A 16,830-nucleotide genomic window follows, 5' to 3' on the forward strand; every position below is an offset into this window, starting at 1 on the left:
CATATACATATAGCTCAAATTAATTATAAACAATTTCCTCTCTACAAGGAATAATATTACTTATTAAAATTAATACAATTTTAGGTAAAGTTCCATCAAACAAAAATCCTCAATCACCTTGCAATTATGATAATCTATATCTTGTTTTAAACTTTACTAATTACAATTGTCATATTCCAGTTACATTTCAATAGACATATAATTGGGATTTCAGGTATCCTTAATATTAGATCACTCATTAAGACTAATTTTTTCCCTATCACAAGTAGCTCTTACAACATATTTTTCATATTTAAAATAACAATATAAATCCAACAAATACAGTTCTATTTTTAAAAATATATTCTATAATTTCATCAATCTACATCTATAAAAAATCTTTTAAGCCCTTTTATGAAGTTTACACCTTCAAATAGTTATCAAGTATAATGTCAAGAAATTCCCAGCCTTCATTCATTATTAAATCAGACAGAAATTCTCTCTCTATTTCAAAATAATTATCATATTTAAAATAATGTAATTCCCAAAAATACATATCTATTTTTAAAAACATGTTCTATCATTTCATCCCTTTACGTCTATAAAATCTTTTTAACCGCTAAACAAGTTTACTCCCTAATAATTATCAACTATAATAACAGTCAATTCTTATCCTTCCTTCGTTATTAAATCAGACAAAATCTCTAAAGCCTTTTTAACCCATCAAGTAGCGTTTTATCTCACATTTAAACCCGACTCTAGCTTTCTTTCTATGCCAAGTTAATTCCCGTATTAAAACTTTTCGATTCTCAAACCTCAAACTTTGATTACAAAAGTTTCTAACCAATTCAAACTGTCACTTTTAACCTAAATCCTTCCTCTGGCATTAAGTCATCCAGGGCTTCTGCTTATCAGTTCATTTTCTAGGCAGCTTCTCTTTCCTTCATTCCCCCCCACCCCATGCCATTACAGGTAGTCCTCAACTTATGACCACAATGGAGTCCAATATATTGTTAGGTTAGACATTTGTTCAATGAGCTTTGCCCCGTTTTAGAAACTTCTCTTGCCACAATTGTTAAGCGAATTGCTCCAGTTGCTAATTTAGTAACATGCTGGTCAGAAAGTCATAAAAGGGGATCACGTGACCCAGGGACTCTGTAACGGTCATAAATATGAGTCAGTTGCCAAGTGCCTAAATTTCGATCATATGATCTTGGGGATGCTGCAACAGTTACAAGTGTGCAAAATGGTCATAAGTCGCTTTTTTCAGTGTCGTAATTTTGAACGGTCACTAAATGAACTGTTATAAGTCGAGGACAACCTGTATAGAGGCTGAGAGATTCGGTCAGTCCAATTCATGGATTCACGCCGTGGATATCTGTTTCCAGCTTTCCTCCTCCCCTGATTTATTGGTGCCATTTCCATCAGCTCCATCCAGCACGGCGGGTGCTGGACAAGCATAGTGGGAGCTTCCACGCAAGATGCTGAGGCCATAAAAAAGAGTGCAGAGAAGAGCAACAAACATGATTAGGGGACTGGAGGCTAAAACATATAAGGAACAGTTGCTGGAATTGGGTATGTCTAGTTTAATGAAGAGAAGGGAGAGGGGGGACAGGATAGCAGTGTTCCAGTATCTCAGAGGCTGCCCCAAAGAAGAGGGAGTCAAGCTATTCTCCAAAGCCCCTGAAGGCAGGACAACAAGCAACGGATGGAAACTAATCAAGGAGAGAAGCAACCTAGAACTAAGGAGAAATATCCTGACAGTTAGAACAATTAATCAGTGGAATGGCTTGCCTTCAGATGTTGTGGGTGCTCCATTACTGGAGGTTTTCAAGAAGAGACTGGACAACCATTTTGCACAGGGTCTCTTGTTTGAGCAGGCATTGGACTAGAAGGGGGGACCTCCAAGATCCCTTCCAACTCTGATTCTGTGATTCTGAGTCTCCCTTTCCCGTTGTCTCCACACCAGCCAGGTAGTGGACCCACCCCTTCTCTCTCCTCCCCAGAACAGATTCCTTCCCACGTTGAGCGATGTGTGGAGAAGGCAATCCTTGTGTCTGTCGGAAGAGTGGATTCTAACCAGCCTGCTTGTTCTCCACCTAGGTTCATTTTGGATAACTCCACTCTGTTCCTCTCCAACAAATGTGAAGCAGAGACTGGTGACCTGAATAAAGGTAACCCCCCCCCTTATCTCCCCCTGCCCCATGCCTGCGATGGGCATTTTCTTGGGCAAACGGGCATCTCGTGAAAAAAGGTTGGTTGCAGTCAGCCTTAAGACAGGGGAGATGGCTCAGCCCAGGCGACTTTGCATTTTGAATATTATTTTTACTCTTGTTAACGTTTTTATTACAGTCCCCAAAGTCTTGGAATTACGATTTTCCCAGTTTCCAGCAAAAAAATGCCCATCGCAGACAAGGAATTTGCTTAAATTCTACAGCAGGGAATGTTCAACCTTGGCAACTTTTAAGATTTGTGGACTTCGACTCCCAGAATTCCCCAGCCGGCATGGCCTGCTGTAGAATTCTGGGAGTTGAAGTCCCCAGGTCTTAAAAGTTGCGAAGGTTAGACCACCACCGATCTACAAAGTTTGCTTAAAAACCACGGCAAAAAGGGTCATAAAATTGGGCGCAATCATGGTGACCTTTTATCGACTGCCACTTAACGATCGTAATGCTGGGCTCACTTTAACTGTCATAAGCCAAGGACTGCCTGTAAACTGGAAATTCCAGGTCTTACAGGTCTTCTTCCATCATGTTTCTTACTTAATAAGTTCCACTTTCATCTTTTCTCTCGGCCTAGATTATGTTTGCGTGGTGGAAATGGATCTCCTGGAACTGGTCATCACCACGTGGAAAGGAGACATAACTGGCAAACTGGTGGGTTCCTCGGGGCTGTATTTCCAAGGCTGGGCTCCAGGGCTCCCCTTGACTCTGTCTCCCTGATGTTTTTCCTTCTTCAGTTCTTTAATTAAAAAAAAAAACGGGAAACTTGCAGATAGCCAGGCAAAGCATTGGCTTCAGGCTTATTATTAAGTCAAGCTTTATTGATTTATTCTCCAAAGCAGTGGTTCTCAACCTTTTTAATGCTGCAACCCCCAACCGGTCGTAAGTCGAGGACTACTCAACCGGTCGTAAGTCGAGGACTACTCAACTGGTGCAGCACCGTTTGCAGAATGGGGCTTTTGGCAGGCTCAGCAGGGCAGAGACAGCCTGGACAATTCCTATTGGCTTTTGAAAGCCAATAGAATTAGACTCTATTCAAGAGAGTGGACTTTGACTCCCAGAATTCCTCAAGCAGCAAGAGGAGTGGACTTCAACTCCCAGAATTCCACAGCCAGCATGCTTTAAGTGTGTGAACTTCGACACCCAGAATTCCCCAGCCAAGCATGCTTTGAAATGAGTGAACTTCAACTCCCAGAATTCCCCAACCAGCATACTTTAGGGTGCCTGGGAATTGAAGTCCAATCTTCAAGTTTCCAGGGACGAGCAACACTGTCTTAGTGTATGATGGAAATCTGGTGGTCCCTGCAGTAAATGTTGGAGGTTTTCTTGACTTGCTCTGTGTGTGTGTGTCTCTCTCTCTCTCCTCCCCATGGTGCAGACCCGGCCCCTCTTTGAGTTACGCTGCTCCAACAACGTGGTCCACATCCACACGTGCGCTGACTCTTGTGCAGCCCTTGCCAACCTCATCCAGTACGTGGTCAACAACGGGGACCTGCACCCGCCACCTCAGCACGACAGCCCCACTGAGAGTGCGGGGCAGAAGGTGCAGGTAAGTCAAGGGGGGGGGCAGGGGGGACTCTGACCCTGACCCTTCCCTCTCTTGGTGGTAGACGTAGTCCTCAACATACGACCGCAATTGGGGCCAGAATTTTTCTTGCTAAGCCACGACGGTTGTTAAGTAAGTTGCGGCCGATCTTACGATCTTTTTTGCCATGATGGTTCAGCAAATCACGGCAGTTGTTAAGTGAATCGTTTAGTCATTAAGTGAACCTGGCTTCTTTCATTGATTTTCCTTGTCCGACGTTGGCTGGGACGGTTGCAAATGGTGATCACGTGACCTTGGATGCTGCCGCCGTCATAATCACATAGCCAGTTGCCAGGCGCCTAACCATGCGGATGCTGCAGTGGTCATAAACGTGAGGCTCCCAAGTCACTTTTTTCACTGCCGTTATAACTTCAAACGGTCACTAAACGATGTAAGTCAAGAACTACCTGTACAGGTAGTCCTCGACTTAACAACAGTTACAACAGCACTGAAAAAAAGTGATTTAGGACCATTTTCCACGCTTACAGTCTCTTGCAGCATCTCCGATCAAAGTTCAGACTCTTGGCAACTGACTCACACTTACAACGGGTCACACGATCCCGTTTTGTGACCTTCTAACAAGCAAAACCAGTGGGGAAGATAGATTCACTTAACAACCATGTTGCTAACTTTAACGGCAGTGATTCGCTTAACAACGATGGTAATAAAGATCGCAAAATGGGGGCAAAACTCACTTAACAACTGTCTCTCACTTAGCAATAGCAATTTTGGGCACCCTTGTGGTCATATGTTGAGGATTACCTGTGTATGTCCAGGGCTGAAGGGAATTCCTGTTGGGTTGAAGGAAACCCATCCCAAAGTATCTTCCTCGTTCCGTGCCACATCCCTTTGCGCACTCTCAGTGTGTGGCTCTTGTGCTCTGCTAGTTGCCCGAGAGCCCAGCTTCTCTGCCCACCTGTCCCCCGGCTGAGACGGCGGCCATCAACCAGCGGGACCTCACAGACGCCCTAATGGATACCGAACGTGGATACCTAGAGATGACCGGTGAGATGGGTGGGGAGCAGGGCAGGGCAGTTCTAGCTTGCCTACGCACAACACCTCACAACACCAGTGGCATTTCCAACTGCCATGGGTTTAACAATTCAGAAATTGGTCCCAAGGGTGCTTTTTCAGGGGGCAACTGGGCTTCCTTTGTTCTCTTTGAAGACGTTTCGCTCCTTGTCCAAGAAGCTTCTTCAGTTCCGACTGGATGGTGGGGAATGGAAGGATTTATACTCCTGGCAGACAGCTGGTCCTTTGCCTCCTTTTAGAGGGTCGTTGAGGTCACTTGGAGATTTATCTGTGTCCTCAGGATCCTCAACCACTTTCTAAAACAGTGGTTCTCAGCCTGTGGGTCGGGACCCCATTTGTGGTCGAACGACCATTTCACGGGGGTCGCCAAACAACGCAGTCCGCCATTTTCTTTTCCCCCTTTTCCTTAGCTGTGCTCCTCCCTTTTATTCTATTGGCTTTTGAAAGCCAATAGAAGAGACTCTCTTGAATAGAGTCTAATTCTATTGGCTTTCCAAAGCCAATAGGAATTGTCCAGGCTGTCTCTGCCCTGCTGAGCCCACCAAAAGTCCCAGTCTGCAAACGGGGCCGCACCCGTTGAGTAGTTCTCGACTTACGACCGGTTGAGTAGTCCTCGACTTACAACCGGTTGGGGGTCGCGCCATTAAAAAGGTTGAGAACCACTGTTCTAAAAGAAGGCAAAGGACCAGCTGTCTGCCAGGAGTATAAATCCTTCCATTCCCCACCATCCAGTCAGAGCTGAAGAAGCTTCTTGGATGAGAAGCGAAATATATTCAAAGAAAAACAGGAAAGTCCAGTTGCCTTCTGAAAAAAAAAAAAAAAACACCTTTGGGACAACCCTGACCTGGATGACTATGAATCTCCCTAGACCAGTGGTTCTCAACCTTTTTAATGCTGCGATCCCCAACCGGTCGTAAGTCGAGGACTACTCAACCAGTCGTAAGTCGAGGACTACTCAACTGGTGCAGCACCGTTTGCAGAATGGGACTTTTGGCGGGCTCAGCAGGGCAGAGACAGCCTGGACAATTCCTATTGGCTTTTGAAAGCCAATAGAATTAGACTCTAGTCAAGAGAGTCTATTCTATTGGCTTTCAAAAGCCAATAGAATAAAAGGGAGGAGCACAGCTAAGGAAAAGGGGGAAAAAATGGCAGACTGCGTTGTTTGGCGACCCCCGTGAAATGGTCGTTCGACCCCAAATGGGGTCCCGACCCACAGGTGGAGAACCACTGCCCTAGACAAATTTAAAGATTTGCAAGTTTTTAATTTCCCAGCCTTAGTTCCCCACTCTGAGATTTTTGGGTGTCTTCTGTCCAAATGACACTGAGGTTTTTTGAATAGGTATGGTGCTACAAGTTAGCCAGGCTTAGCTTTTCTTTTCTGGATCTAATAGAACAAATCCAAGAGGCTGCTTGCATCAGATGCGCAGCTACGTGGAGAGAGTCAATTTTCAGATGACAGGGATTATTGTTTAATACAGGGCTTTTCAACCTTTTCACCCATTGTACCACTTTTAGGATATGGCAACATCCGAGTACCACCAGTCGCCTAGCAAGGTGTCAAAAACTTGATGACACCCCCCCCAAAAGGAAAAAAGTGATAAAGTCCCGGTAGTCCTCAACTTACAACAGTTCACTTAGTGACTGTTCGAAGTTACAATGGCACTGAAAAAAGTGCCCCCCAAGCCACAGCCGAGCAAGACACCTGCCTGCCCACCCGGCTGCACTCTTCCTCCTGTCCGAGGTTTTCATTGTTGTGAGCATTTCTGTGGAGGATTGGCAGAGGGGGTAGGGTGGGGGGGTGTTTGGTTTTTACTCCCCCTGTCTGCTGGGTGGTTGCAGCAGGTTTTGGTCACTTCACATGACCCTGGGACACTGTGACCGTCATAAATACGAATCGGTTGCCAAGCATCTGAATGTAAATCACAAGACGCTGGAGATGCTGCAACATTCTAGCTGATTGGTGCTTCTTCTGGGCTCAGCAGAAGTGCCAGGATCAGTGCTTCTTTCCAGCTGATTGGTGCTTCTTCAGGGCTCAGCAGAAGCACCAGGATCAGCGCCGAGCTCCAGCTGGAGCCTGGCGCTGCTCCTGGCGCTTCTGCTGAGCCCTGACAGCCCCGAAGAAGCGCCAATCAGCTGGAAAATGGGACTGATCCTGGTGCTTCCGCTGAGCCCTGACAGCCCTGCAGCTCCAGCCGTCTCTCGCTCAGGCTTGTGTGGTGCTGCCCCCGGTTCAGCTCATTCCCCTCCCCTGCTACCACTTTTCTAAGATGGTCGCATACCACCTGCCAGGTGCCAATGTACCACAGGTGGTACCCGTACCACTGGTTGAAAAGCCCTGGTCTAACAGACAAACTGACATAAGGGATGTAGCCTTGCAGCTCACTGCAAACGTTGTGTGAAAGCAGCTACTCAATCCTCTTTTAAATGCTCTTTCCCAGGGGACTCCGGGATGAGGCGGCAGCCTTCACCAGTCTCGGTGTATCTCTTCCCCGGTGAGAAAGGAGTGGCAGGCCAGGGCAAAGCCCCCCTGCCCCCAGTGATCCCGGTGGGTGAGGGGCTTGACTTCACCCCTTCGGAGGACAGTGAAGGCGAGAGCGAAGCCACGGATGGTTTCTGCATTTTGGATGCGCCAGGAACGGGCATTCCGGTAAGGATCTGGCCATCTTTGGGTCTCCTTCGAGGGTTGCAATGGGAATGTTCTGAGAAAAGTTACTACAGAGTAAGCACCACAAAGAATGTTCTTTTTTTTTAATGTCCAAGTTTTTTATTTAATTTTCCAGTATTGCATTTACATATTTGAAAAGTAGCGTGGCGGTTGGGCATCGTAATTCCGTTACATTTAAATATCATCAGTACAAATCTCAAAAGTATTACAACAACAAATTCCCTCTCTTTCCCCCATAACAGTGGTTCTCAACCTGTGGGTCGGGATCCCATTTGGGGTCGAACGACCATTTCACGGGGGTCGCCAAACAATGCAGTCCGCCATTTTTTCCCCCTTTTCCTTAGCTGTGCTCCTCCCTTTTATTCTCTTGGTTTTTGAAAGCCAATAGAATTAGACTCTCTTGAATAGAGTCTAATTCTATTGGCTTTCAAAAGCCAATAGGAATTGTCCAGGCTGTCTCTGCCCTGCTGAGCCCGCCAAAAGTCCCATTCTTCAAACGGTGCTGCACCAGTTGAGTAGTCCTCGACTTACGACCGGTTGAGTAGTCCTCGACTTACGTCCGGTTAGGGTCATGGCATTAAAAAGGTTGAGAACCACTGTACTATCGTATTCAGATCAATACAGTTCTTGATCTGTCAATCAAACAAAAAATACCTTTCTAATATTCATCAATAATCTTCAGTCTATACGTATCTTAATTAATTTGACGTTCCATCTTTTAGACAACAACCTAATAAGTTTTTCACAAAGAACGTTCTCCCTGCGTCAACTCAGAAAGCTTCAATTGCCCCAAGGAACTGCTGATCCAGTTCTACAGAGGCATTATTGAGTCTGTCTTTTGTACCTCAATAATGGTCTGATTTGGCACCGCAACCAAACAGGCAGACATAGACGTCAACGGATAGTTAGGACTGCAGGAAGAACAATTACAACCAGCCTGCACGGGTCAGAAAGAGGCCTGAGAAAATATCTACAGCCCCCTCACAGCTTGGACACAAACTGTTTCAGCTGCTCCCCTCAGAGTGCTGCTATAAGGCATTACATGGCAAAACAACTAGACACAAAGACGTTCCCCCTCTCCCCGCCATGCCATCACTGTGCTGAACACCTAATTCCCACAGCACTATCTTAGGTCCAAGGATATTTACCCACGTAGTAGGGCTGTAGTAATATTATTATCCTTCCCATCTTTTTTATTCCCCCCTTTTATTGGTATCATTATTAGGATGATTATTACTCTGTTGCTTTGCATGTACACAGAGAGCTTCTGCACCAGAGAAAAATTGCTTGTGTGTCAAATCACACCTGGCCAATAAAGTGTTCTGTTCTATTCTGTTCCATTCCATATTCTAGTCTAGTCTAGTCTAGTTTAATCTATCCCATCCCATCCCATCTCATTATTTCTATTGCTATTATTTCTATTGTTACTATTTCTAATCCTATCCTATCCAACCCTACCCTACCCTACCCTACCCTACCCTACCCTACCCTACCCTATCCTATCCTATCTTATCCTATCCTATCCTTCCTTTGAGATGCTGGGATTTCTCAGTTTGGGTATTAAGCGGTCCCATTCATCTCAGTGGTTCTTAACCTGGGCGATATTGCCCCCCAGGGGACGATTTCATTTTTCAGGGGGGCGATGGAACAAAACGGGGCGAAGCGGGGGCAAAGGAATGAAAAGGGGGCGATATGGGGGCGATGAAGCGAGAAGTTTTGGGGACACTTTTGAGACTTTTTCGTACAGTGAATCGCTGCATATCTGTCGTACAAAAACATCAGATCGCTCGCTCTTAGTGGATTGAATTGTGTTTTCAAATGTTCCTCCAGCTAGCTTCAGTACAGAATGCCGTACATATGTGAATATGCATCGCTTGTCTTCATGCGCATTGTGCAGCAGCCTCTACCCATACAGTGGCGCGCCATTGGCCAGAATATGGGAGATATGGGGAAAAGACTGGAAATAAATTATTTGCATCGATATGTGCTGATGACAATTTTAAAGAAAACAAAAAAAGGGTTTGCATAAATTGAAGAATTCTTTCCTATGTTGTGATTGAGAGGTGATGTTGGGGGAGGGGGGGGCGATGACAACTCCCTCATTGGCTCAAGGGGGCGATTCGTTCAAAAAGATTAAGAACCACTGATCTAAACCAGTGGTGGCGAACCTATGGCACGCGTGCCGGAGGCGGCACTCAGAGCCCTCTCTGTGGGCACGCGAGCCGTTGCCCCAGTAGAGTTCGCCAGAGTAGCAAGCACGTGGCGTTTGGAAGCGACAGGACAGGAAGTGAGCGAGCAAGTGGCGTTTGCCCCCCCCCGGGGATGCCCCGGAGATGGCGACAGACTGGCCTCGGGCCACGCTCACCCAGTCTGCCATGACCATTGCAGCCACGCCCACCCAGTGCGCCATGCCCCCCCCCGCCTCCCCGAGGGCACCCCAATGCTGATGCAGCCCTGGCACTTTGCGATAAATAAGTGGGTTTGGGGTTGCAGTTTGGGCACTCGGTCTCTAAAAAGGTTCGCCATCCCTGATGTAAAAACTGATTTTTCCCCACGCAAAATGGACTAGATTCTGCAGGGAGTTGAGGTAGTGCCATCTCCATTAAAATAAATAAATAAATAAATTTTCATGTACTCTAGACCAGTGGTTCTCAACCTTTTTAAAGGTTTTAAGGGGTCCCCAGCAGCCCCACCCCACCATCTTTCCAGCGACAATCCCAGGCGTTACATTTCCACCCCCTTTTTCCTCACTGCCGGTGGAAGGGAGACTTCAGAGAGGAGTAGAGCAGTGGTTCTCAACCTTTTTAATGTTGCAACCCCCAACCGGTCGTAAATCGAGGACTACTCAACCGGTCGTAAGTCGAGGACTATTCAACTGGTGCAGCACTGTTTGCAGAATGGGACTTTTGGCGGGCTCAGCAGGGCAGAAACAGCCTGGACAATTCCTATTGGCTTTGGAAAGCCAATAGAATTAGACTCTATTCAAGAGAGTCTATTCTATTGGCTTTCAAAAGCCAATAGAATAAAAGGGAGGAGCACAGCTAAGGAAGAGGGGGAAAAAAATGGCAGACTGCGTTGTTTGGCGACCCCCGTGAAATGGTCGTTCGACCCCAAATGGGGTCCCGACCCACAGGTGGAGAACCACTGCTCTAGACCCTCTTCCAAATTTTGCCTATCGGCCTTCTCTCTCTCTCTCTCTCTCTCTCTCTCTCTGCAGCCGCGGGATGGGGAACCGGTGGTGACAAAGCTCTTGGACGGCCCGGTTCACATCCAGGAGGGCCACTTCTCTCGGCCCCTGGGCAGCACGGATTTATTGAAGGCCCCCTCGCACTTCCCGATGCCGGAGAGCCGAGTCGTGATGCGGGAAATTTCAGTGGTCTGGCATCTCTATGGGGGCAGAGATTTTGGGCCAGGGCGCTCGGCCTCTGGCCACATGCATTCACCCAGGTAACGCTTCCCTTCTGTGATCTGCATTCAGTTTTCATTCAACTTTCTAACCTGGGCTCGCTTTCCTGTTTTGAAGATAAATTGTTTGAGACAAAGATCTCTCTTTCATGTGGATCAGTGTTTCTCGGGTACAGGCAGTCCTCCTCGACTTAACGACAGTTCAAAGTTACAATAGCACTGAAAAAAAGTGACTTTGTCAACGCTGCCAATATTGTATATTCTTGCTTTGACATGGTATTTTTGGGATTAATACAGAGCAGAAGGGGGATGGGGGTACAGCCCGGGAAAGAAAGAGGAAGGAAACCTTTGACCTTCACACTAATTGGATAATGTGGTTTATGACAGCTAATTTAGGGAGGGAACATGATGATAATTTAACTGCTCAGAGGAAGAGAACTCAGATCTTAGCATAAAACTTCGTTATGCCTGTGCCGACATTTTGAAGCAATAAAAGACTTTTAGGGAAATCAATGCCTGGAAGAGAAGGACAAGGGGGGACATGATAGCAGTATTCCAATATCTCAGGGGCTGCTATAAAGAAGAGGGAATCAAGCTATTTTCCAAAGCACCTGAAGGCTGGACAAGAAGCAATGGGTGGAAACTAATCAAGGAGAGAAGCAACCTAGAACTAAGGAGAAACTTCCTGACAGTGAGAACAATTAATCAGTGGAACAGCCTGCCTCCAGAAGCAGTAAATGCTCCAACAATGGAAGTTTTTAAGAAGAGACTGGACAGCCATTTGTCCGAAATGGTGTAGGGTTTCCTGCCTGAGCAGGGGGTTGGACTAGATGACCTCCAAGGTCCCTTCCCACTTTACTACTACTATTATTAAGTTCTTTGAAGTGTTTCATTAGCCGGAACCATAACAGACTTATGACTGTTTTTCACACTTACGACTTTTGCAGTATCCCCGTGGCGACATAATTAAAATTTAGCCACTTGGCAACTGACTCGTTGTTTATGACAGTTACAGTGTCCCTGAGTCCCGCAATCCCGTTTGGCAACCTTCCGACAAGCTAAGTCAATGGGGAAGCCAGATTCACTTAACGACCGTGTTACTAGCTTAAGAACTGCAGTGATTCGCTTAGCGACCGTGACAAGAAAAAATTGTACAATGGGATAACATTTACTTAATAAACGTCTCCCTTAGCCACATACATTTTGGGGTCCGTTGTGGTCATACATCGAGGACTGCCTGTATAAGATGGGTGGGCTTCAATTCCACAGTCAGCAAAGCTGGAGAATTTTGGGAGTTGAAGTCCACCCGTCCTTACCGCGGCCAACTTTGAAAAGGCTGATGTAGGTGAAATTCCCTAATGCTGGCAAGAGATTGGTCAGCTCTTTGGGGAGAATATTAATAACATCCGATACCTGATCACCACTTCTTCCCAATTTCAGGACGAAATCAACCCTTCCCGGCACCCGTTCCTCCCCCTCTCGGTCTTCCGTGCCCGGCCGACCGCAGAGCTCCGGGCGGGCGCAAGGAGGCCCTGGCCGTATCCATGACCTGCTGATGGAGATCCAGCTTACAAAGGTGAGATGGGTAGGGGCCGCTGTGAAGGGGCGGGGCGGGGTGTCTGGTTCCCAAGCAGTTTTGGGGGCGGCCAGAAGAGACAGGCAGGAGCCTACCCACGTGCCAGCAGGGAAGAGGGAAAGGAAGCAAATGGGAAAGGGAAGAGAGAAACAGAGGAGGAGAAAAGGAGAGACAAGACAGAGAAAAGAGAGGAGAAAAGAAGCGAGAGGAGAGAAAAAAGAAAGAAGAGAAAAGGGAGAGAGAAGAGAAGAAAAAAGAGAAAGAGAAGAGAATAGGGAAGAGAAAGGAAGGGAAGGACAGAAAAGAGATGAGAAGAAGAAAAATGAGAGAAGAAAAGAAAGAAGAGAAGACGAGAGGAGAGAATGGAATGGAATGGAAAAGAATTTAATTGAATTGAATATATGGAATGGAATAGAATAGAATAGAATAGAATAGAATAGAATAGAATAATAGAATAGAATATAGAGTAGAGTAGAATATAGAATAGAATAGAATATAGAATGGAATGGAATAGAATATAGAATAGAATGGAATGGAATAGAATAGAATAAAATAATAGAATAGAATATAGAGTAGAGTAGAATATAGAATAGAATAGAATAGAATAGACTATATGGAATGGAATGGAATGGAATGGAATAGAATATAGAATAGAATAGAATATAGAATGGAATGGAATGGAATAGAATATAGAATAGAGGAGAATAGAATAGAATAGAATAGAATAGAATATAGAATAGAATATAGAATAGAATAGAATAGAATAGAATAGAATAGAATAGAATATAGAATAGAATAGAATAGAATAGAATAGAATAGAATAGAATAATAGAATATAGAGTAGAGTAGAATATAGAATAGAATAGAATAGAATAGACTATGGAATGGAATAGAATATAGAATAGAATAGAATATAGAATGGAATGGAATGGAATAGAATAGAATATAGAATAGAATAGAATATAGAATAGAATATAGAATAGAATAGAATAGAATAGAATAGAATAGAATATAGAGTAGAGTAGAATATAGAATAGAATAGAATAGAATAAATAGATTATATGGAATTAGAATAGAAATAAAGAATAGAATAGAATATATGGAATTAGAATAGAAATAAGGAATAGAATAGAATTAGAATTAAAATAGAATAGAATAGAATAGAATAGAATAGAGTCGGAGGGGAGGGGAGAGGAGGGGAGAGGAAAGGAGGGAGAATCCCTGGAAACAGATATATGCAGAGGGGCAATATTAGACAATGGTGGCAAACAAGAAGTATAGGCAGTCCTCACAACCATTCATTTAGCGACCATTGGAAAAAGCTACTTGTGATGGTCCCCACACTTACAACTGCCACAGCATCCCCATGGTTGTGTGTTTCTGATTGGGGGTGACACATGGTACCCCACTTAACAACTGCTCTGCTTAGTAATGAATGTTCTGGTCCCTTTTTGTCGTCATAAGTCGAGGACTACCTGCAGTGCCAGTTGCCAAGAGTCTGGATTTTATCACGTGACCACGTGTGGATGCTGCCGTGGTCATATGCGTGAGGACAGGACCTCTTAAGATATGTTTTTCCGTGCTGTTGTAACTTGGAACAGTCTATAAACAAACGGTCGTAAATTTAGGAGTCGATGTCGTGAAGATGCGCAAAGTAAGCCGGCATACATAGCTCGTATTGGGTCAATGACTCTGCCCTCTTCCTCTTTGATCTCAGGTGAGCTTCCAGCACGAATCCTACTCGGGGGATTCATCCGAGAAGCTGTCCGCGGAATCGGAGGAGCAGCCATTAGCCAGGCAGGTGTTCATTGTCCAGGAGCTGGAGATCCGAGACCGACTGGCCTCCTCGCAGATCAACAAGTTCCTCTACCTGTACAGCAGCGAACTCCTGCCCCGACGTGCCCATTCTAACATGGTAAGGACCGGATCTCCCTTTGGATCAGGGATCTGCCCATGGTAACCAAGGAGTGGTGAAGCTGCTGCCCTGCACCTTTGGTCAGAGCGAAGCAGCCCTGTTGGGGTTGGTGGGCCTGGCGCAGAAGAACGGAATAACTGCAGAATAACTCCATGCTCAAGCAAGAGACGGATGTGTCATTTCAAACGGATGTGTCAGAATCCAATTATATTTCATCTCTAGTTATCGACTATGGAAAACCCCATTTCTGCCCTCTCTGGATTCTGTGATACGATGAAGGGGAAGGGGGGTGAGCAAAGGGGCTTTATGGCCCTCACTTCCTTCATTAAAACTTCAAAAGAGACTGAATGTGGATGCCACCAAAAGGACTAATCATAACAATATGGCCATCGCCTTTCATCTACTCCTCTCTGAAGTCTCCCACTGGCAGTGAGGAAAAAGGCGGTGGAAATGTAATGCCTGGGATTGTCGCTGGAAAGATGGTGGGGTGGGGTGGGGCTGCTGGGGACCCCTTAAAACCTTGAACCGTAGGGCTTGGCCCCCAAGTCCTGTCTAGCACGCCTGCAACCATTTTCTCTTAATAAAGGATGCCTGTTGGAAGAGAGATTCCAAGAGTTCTGTCTTCTTAAGATGCAAAGTGGGGTGGGTCCTTACAGGATGGCTATCCAATCTCTTAAAAACCTCCAGTGATGGAGCATCCACGACTTCTGGAGAGAAGCCATTCCACTGGTTAATTGTTCTCATTGTTAGGAAGTTTCTCCTTAATTCCAGGTTGCTTCTCTCCTTGATTAGTTTCCATCCGTTGCTTCTTGTCCTGCTTTCAGGTGCTTTGGAGGATAGGTTGACCCCCTCCTCTTCTTTGGGGCAGCCCCTCAGATATTGGAAGAAGGCTATCATATCACCTCTAATTCTTCTCTTCATTAGATTATCCATGCCCGGTCCTTCCAACTGTTCTTCGTATGTTTTAGTCCCCAGGCCTTTAATCATCTTTGTTGCTCTTCTCTGCACTTTTTCTGGAGTCTCAACATCTTTTTTATATTATGGCAACCAAAACTGGATGCAGTGGGGAAAGACTCTGCTGGCCACTGTCAAAACACGTTGGCTGGGGCAGGTGGATAAATCACAAAACGGCTTGCCTCAAGGCATATCTATTCTTTTTTATGTATTTGATTTTTATCCCACCTTTATTATTGTTTATAAATAACTCAAGGCAGTGAAGATACCCAATACCCCTTCTTGCCCCTAATTCCCCCCCCCCAACAACTCTGTGAGGTGGGCTAGGCTGGGAGGGTAGCGCTTCTGCAAAAGATTCAAATCCAGAGAATCTGTAGGGCAGGGCTTCTCAACCTCGGCAACTTTCAGATGGGTGGACTTCAACTCCCAAGAACCCTAACCCTTCAAGTTGCTAAGAATGAGAAACACTGACTGGCTGGGGAATTCTGGGAATTGAAGTCCACCCTTTAAAACAGTGGTTCTCAACCTTTCTAATGCCGTGACCCCATAATACAGTTCCCCATGTTGTGGTGACCCCCAAGTGGGTGTGGCCACCAATAAGAGGGAGTAGGACAGCTAGGGAAAAGGGAACAAAATGGTGGACAGCATAGTTTGGCGACTCCCATGAAATGGTCGTTCGACCCCAAATGGGGTCCCGACCCACAGGTTGAGAACCACTGCTTTAAAACAAGAGAACGCCATATTTAAGGGAAAAATTTTTACAAAATGTTTTACAGGTGGCATTTGGATCCTAAAAAGTTGTCTTGTATGTATCCTAATTTACAGCCTAAATGTTGGAGATGTGATAGTTCTGATGCAACTTATTTTCATGTTTGGTGGACTTGTAAAAATATTAAGGCTTTTTGGATTATGATTTGGTGGAACATTCAAAAGATTTTTAAAAGGAAGATAAAGTTTACTCCTCAACTATTCTTATTAGGGATTTTTAAGGATGTTGATGTTAAAGAAACTATTTTAATGTTGAATCTAGTAACAGCAGCAAGGCTATTGATAGGTCAATATTGGAAGAAAGATTCGTTGCCTGCTATAGAAGAATGGACACTTAAGGTTTCTAATTTAGCAGAAATGGCAAAAATTTCTGCTTATTTAAAGGATCATACACAAGAAAGATATATTATGGTATGGAGAAGATGGATAGATTATATTCAGATTAAATATGGAACTAAAAAGTTCCATTTATTCTATGATTAAATTTTAAATAATAATTTAAATATTATTTAAATAATTTAAATAATAATTATTAGTAATTAGTAATTATTAGTAATTCCATTTTATAATGGAAATTATTTAGTTTATTTACTGTTATTATGGTTCTTTATAATAATTGTTTTGAAATGGATTTGTTTATAATATTATGATATTAAGGTTTAAAGGGAGTTAAGGGTTAAGTATGAATTTAGTTATTGTATAGTTTGTTAAATTTAATTAGATTTTGTT

At 44.7% G+C, this 16,830-nt stretch overlaps 1 protein-coding gene across 1 annotated transcript in view; it reads left to right on the plus strand.

The window, feature by feature from the left end:
- Positions 1-16,830, plus strand: part of ATG2A (autophagy related 2A) — an 80,117-nt gene that overhangs the window by 50,352 nt on the left and 12,935 nt on the right. Inside the window, 8 exon segments of the mRNA XM_039358450.1 lie at positions 2,083-2,153; positions 2,779-2,855; positions 3,580-3,750; positions 4,674-4,791; positions 7,257-7,465; positions 10,701-10,930; positions 12,329-12,464; positions 14,182-14,379. Coding sequence (XP_039214384.1) covers positions 2,083-2,153; positions 2,779-2,855; positions 3,580-3,750; positions 4,674-4,791; positions 7,257-7,465; positions 10,701-10,930; positions 12,329-12,464; positions 14,182-14,379 — 1,210 coding nt within the window.

Source organism: Crotalus tigris, unplaced genomic scaffold (genome assembly GCF_016545835.1).
Source record: "Crotalus tigris isolate CLP2741 ecotype Arizona unplaced genomic scaffold, ASM1654583v1 scf7180000019021.11574027:1482141, whole genome shotgun sequence".
NCBI classification, from domain to species: Eukaryota; Metazoa; Chordata; class Lepidosauria; order Squamata; family Viperidae; genus Crotalus; species Crotalus tigris.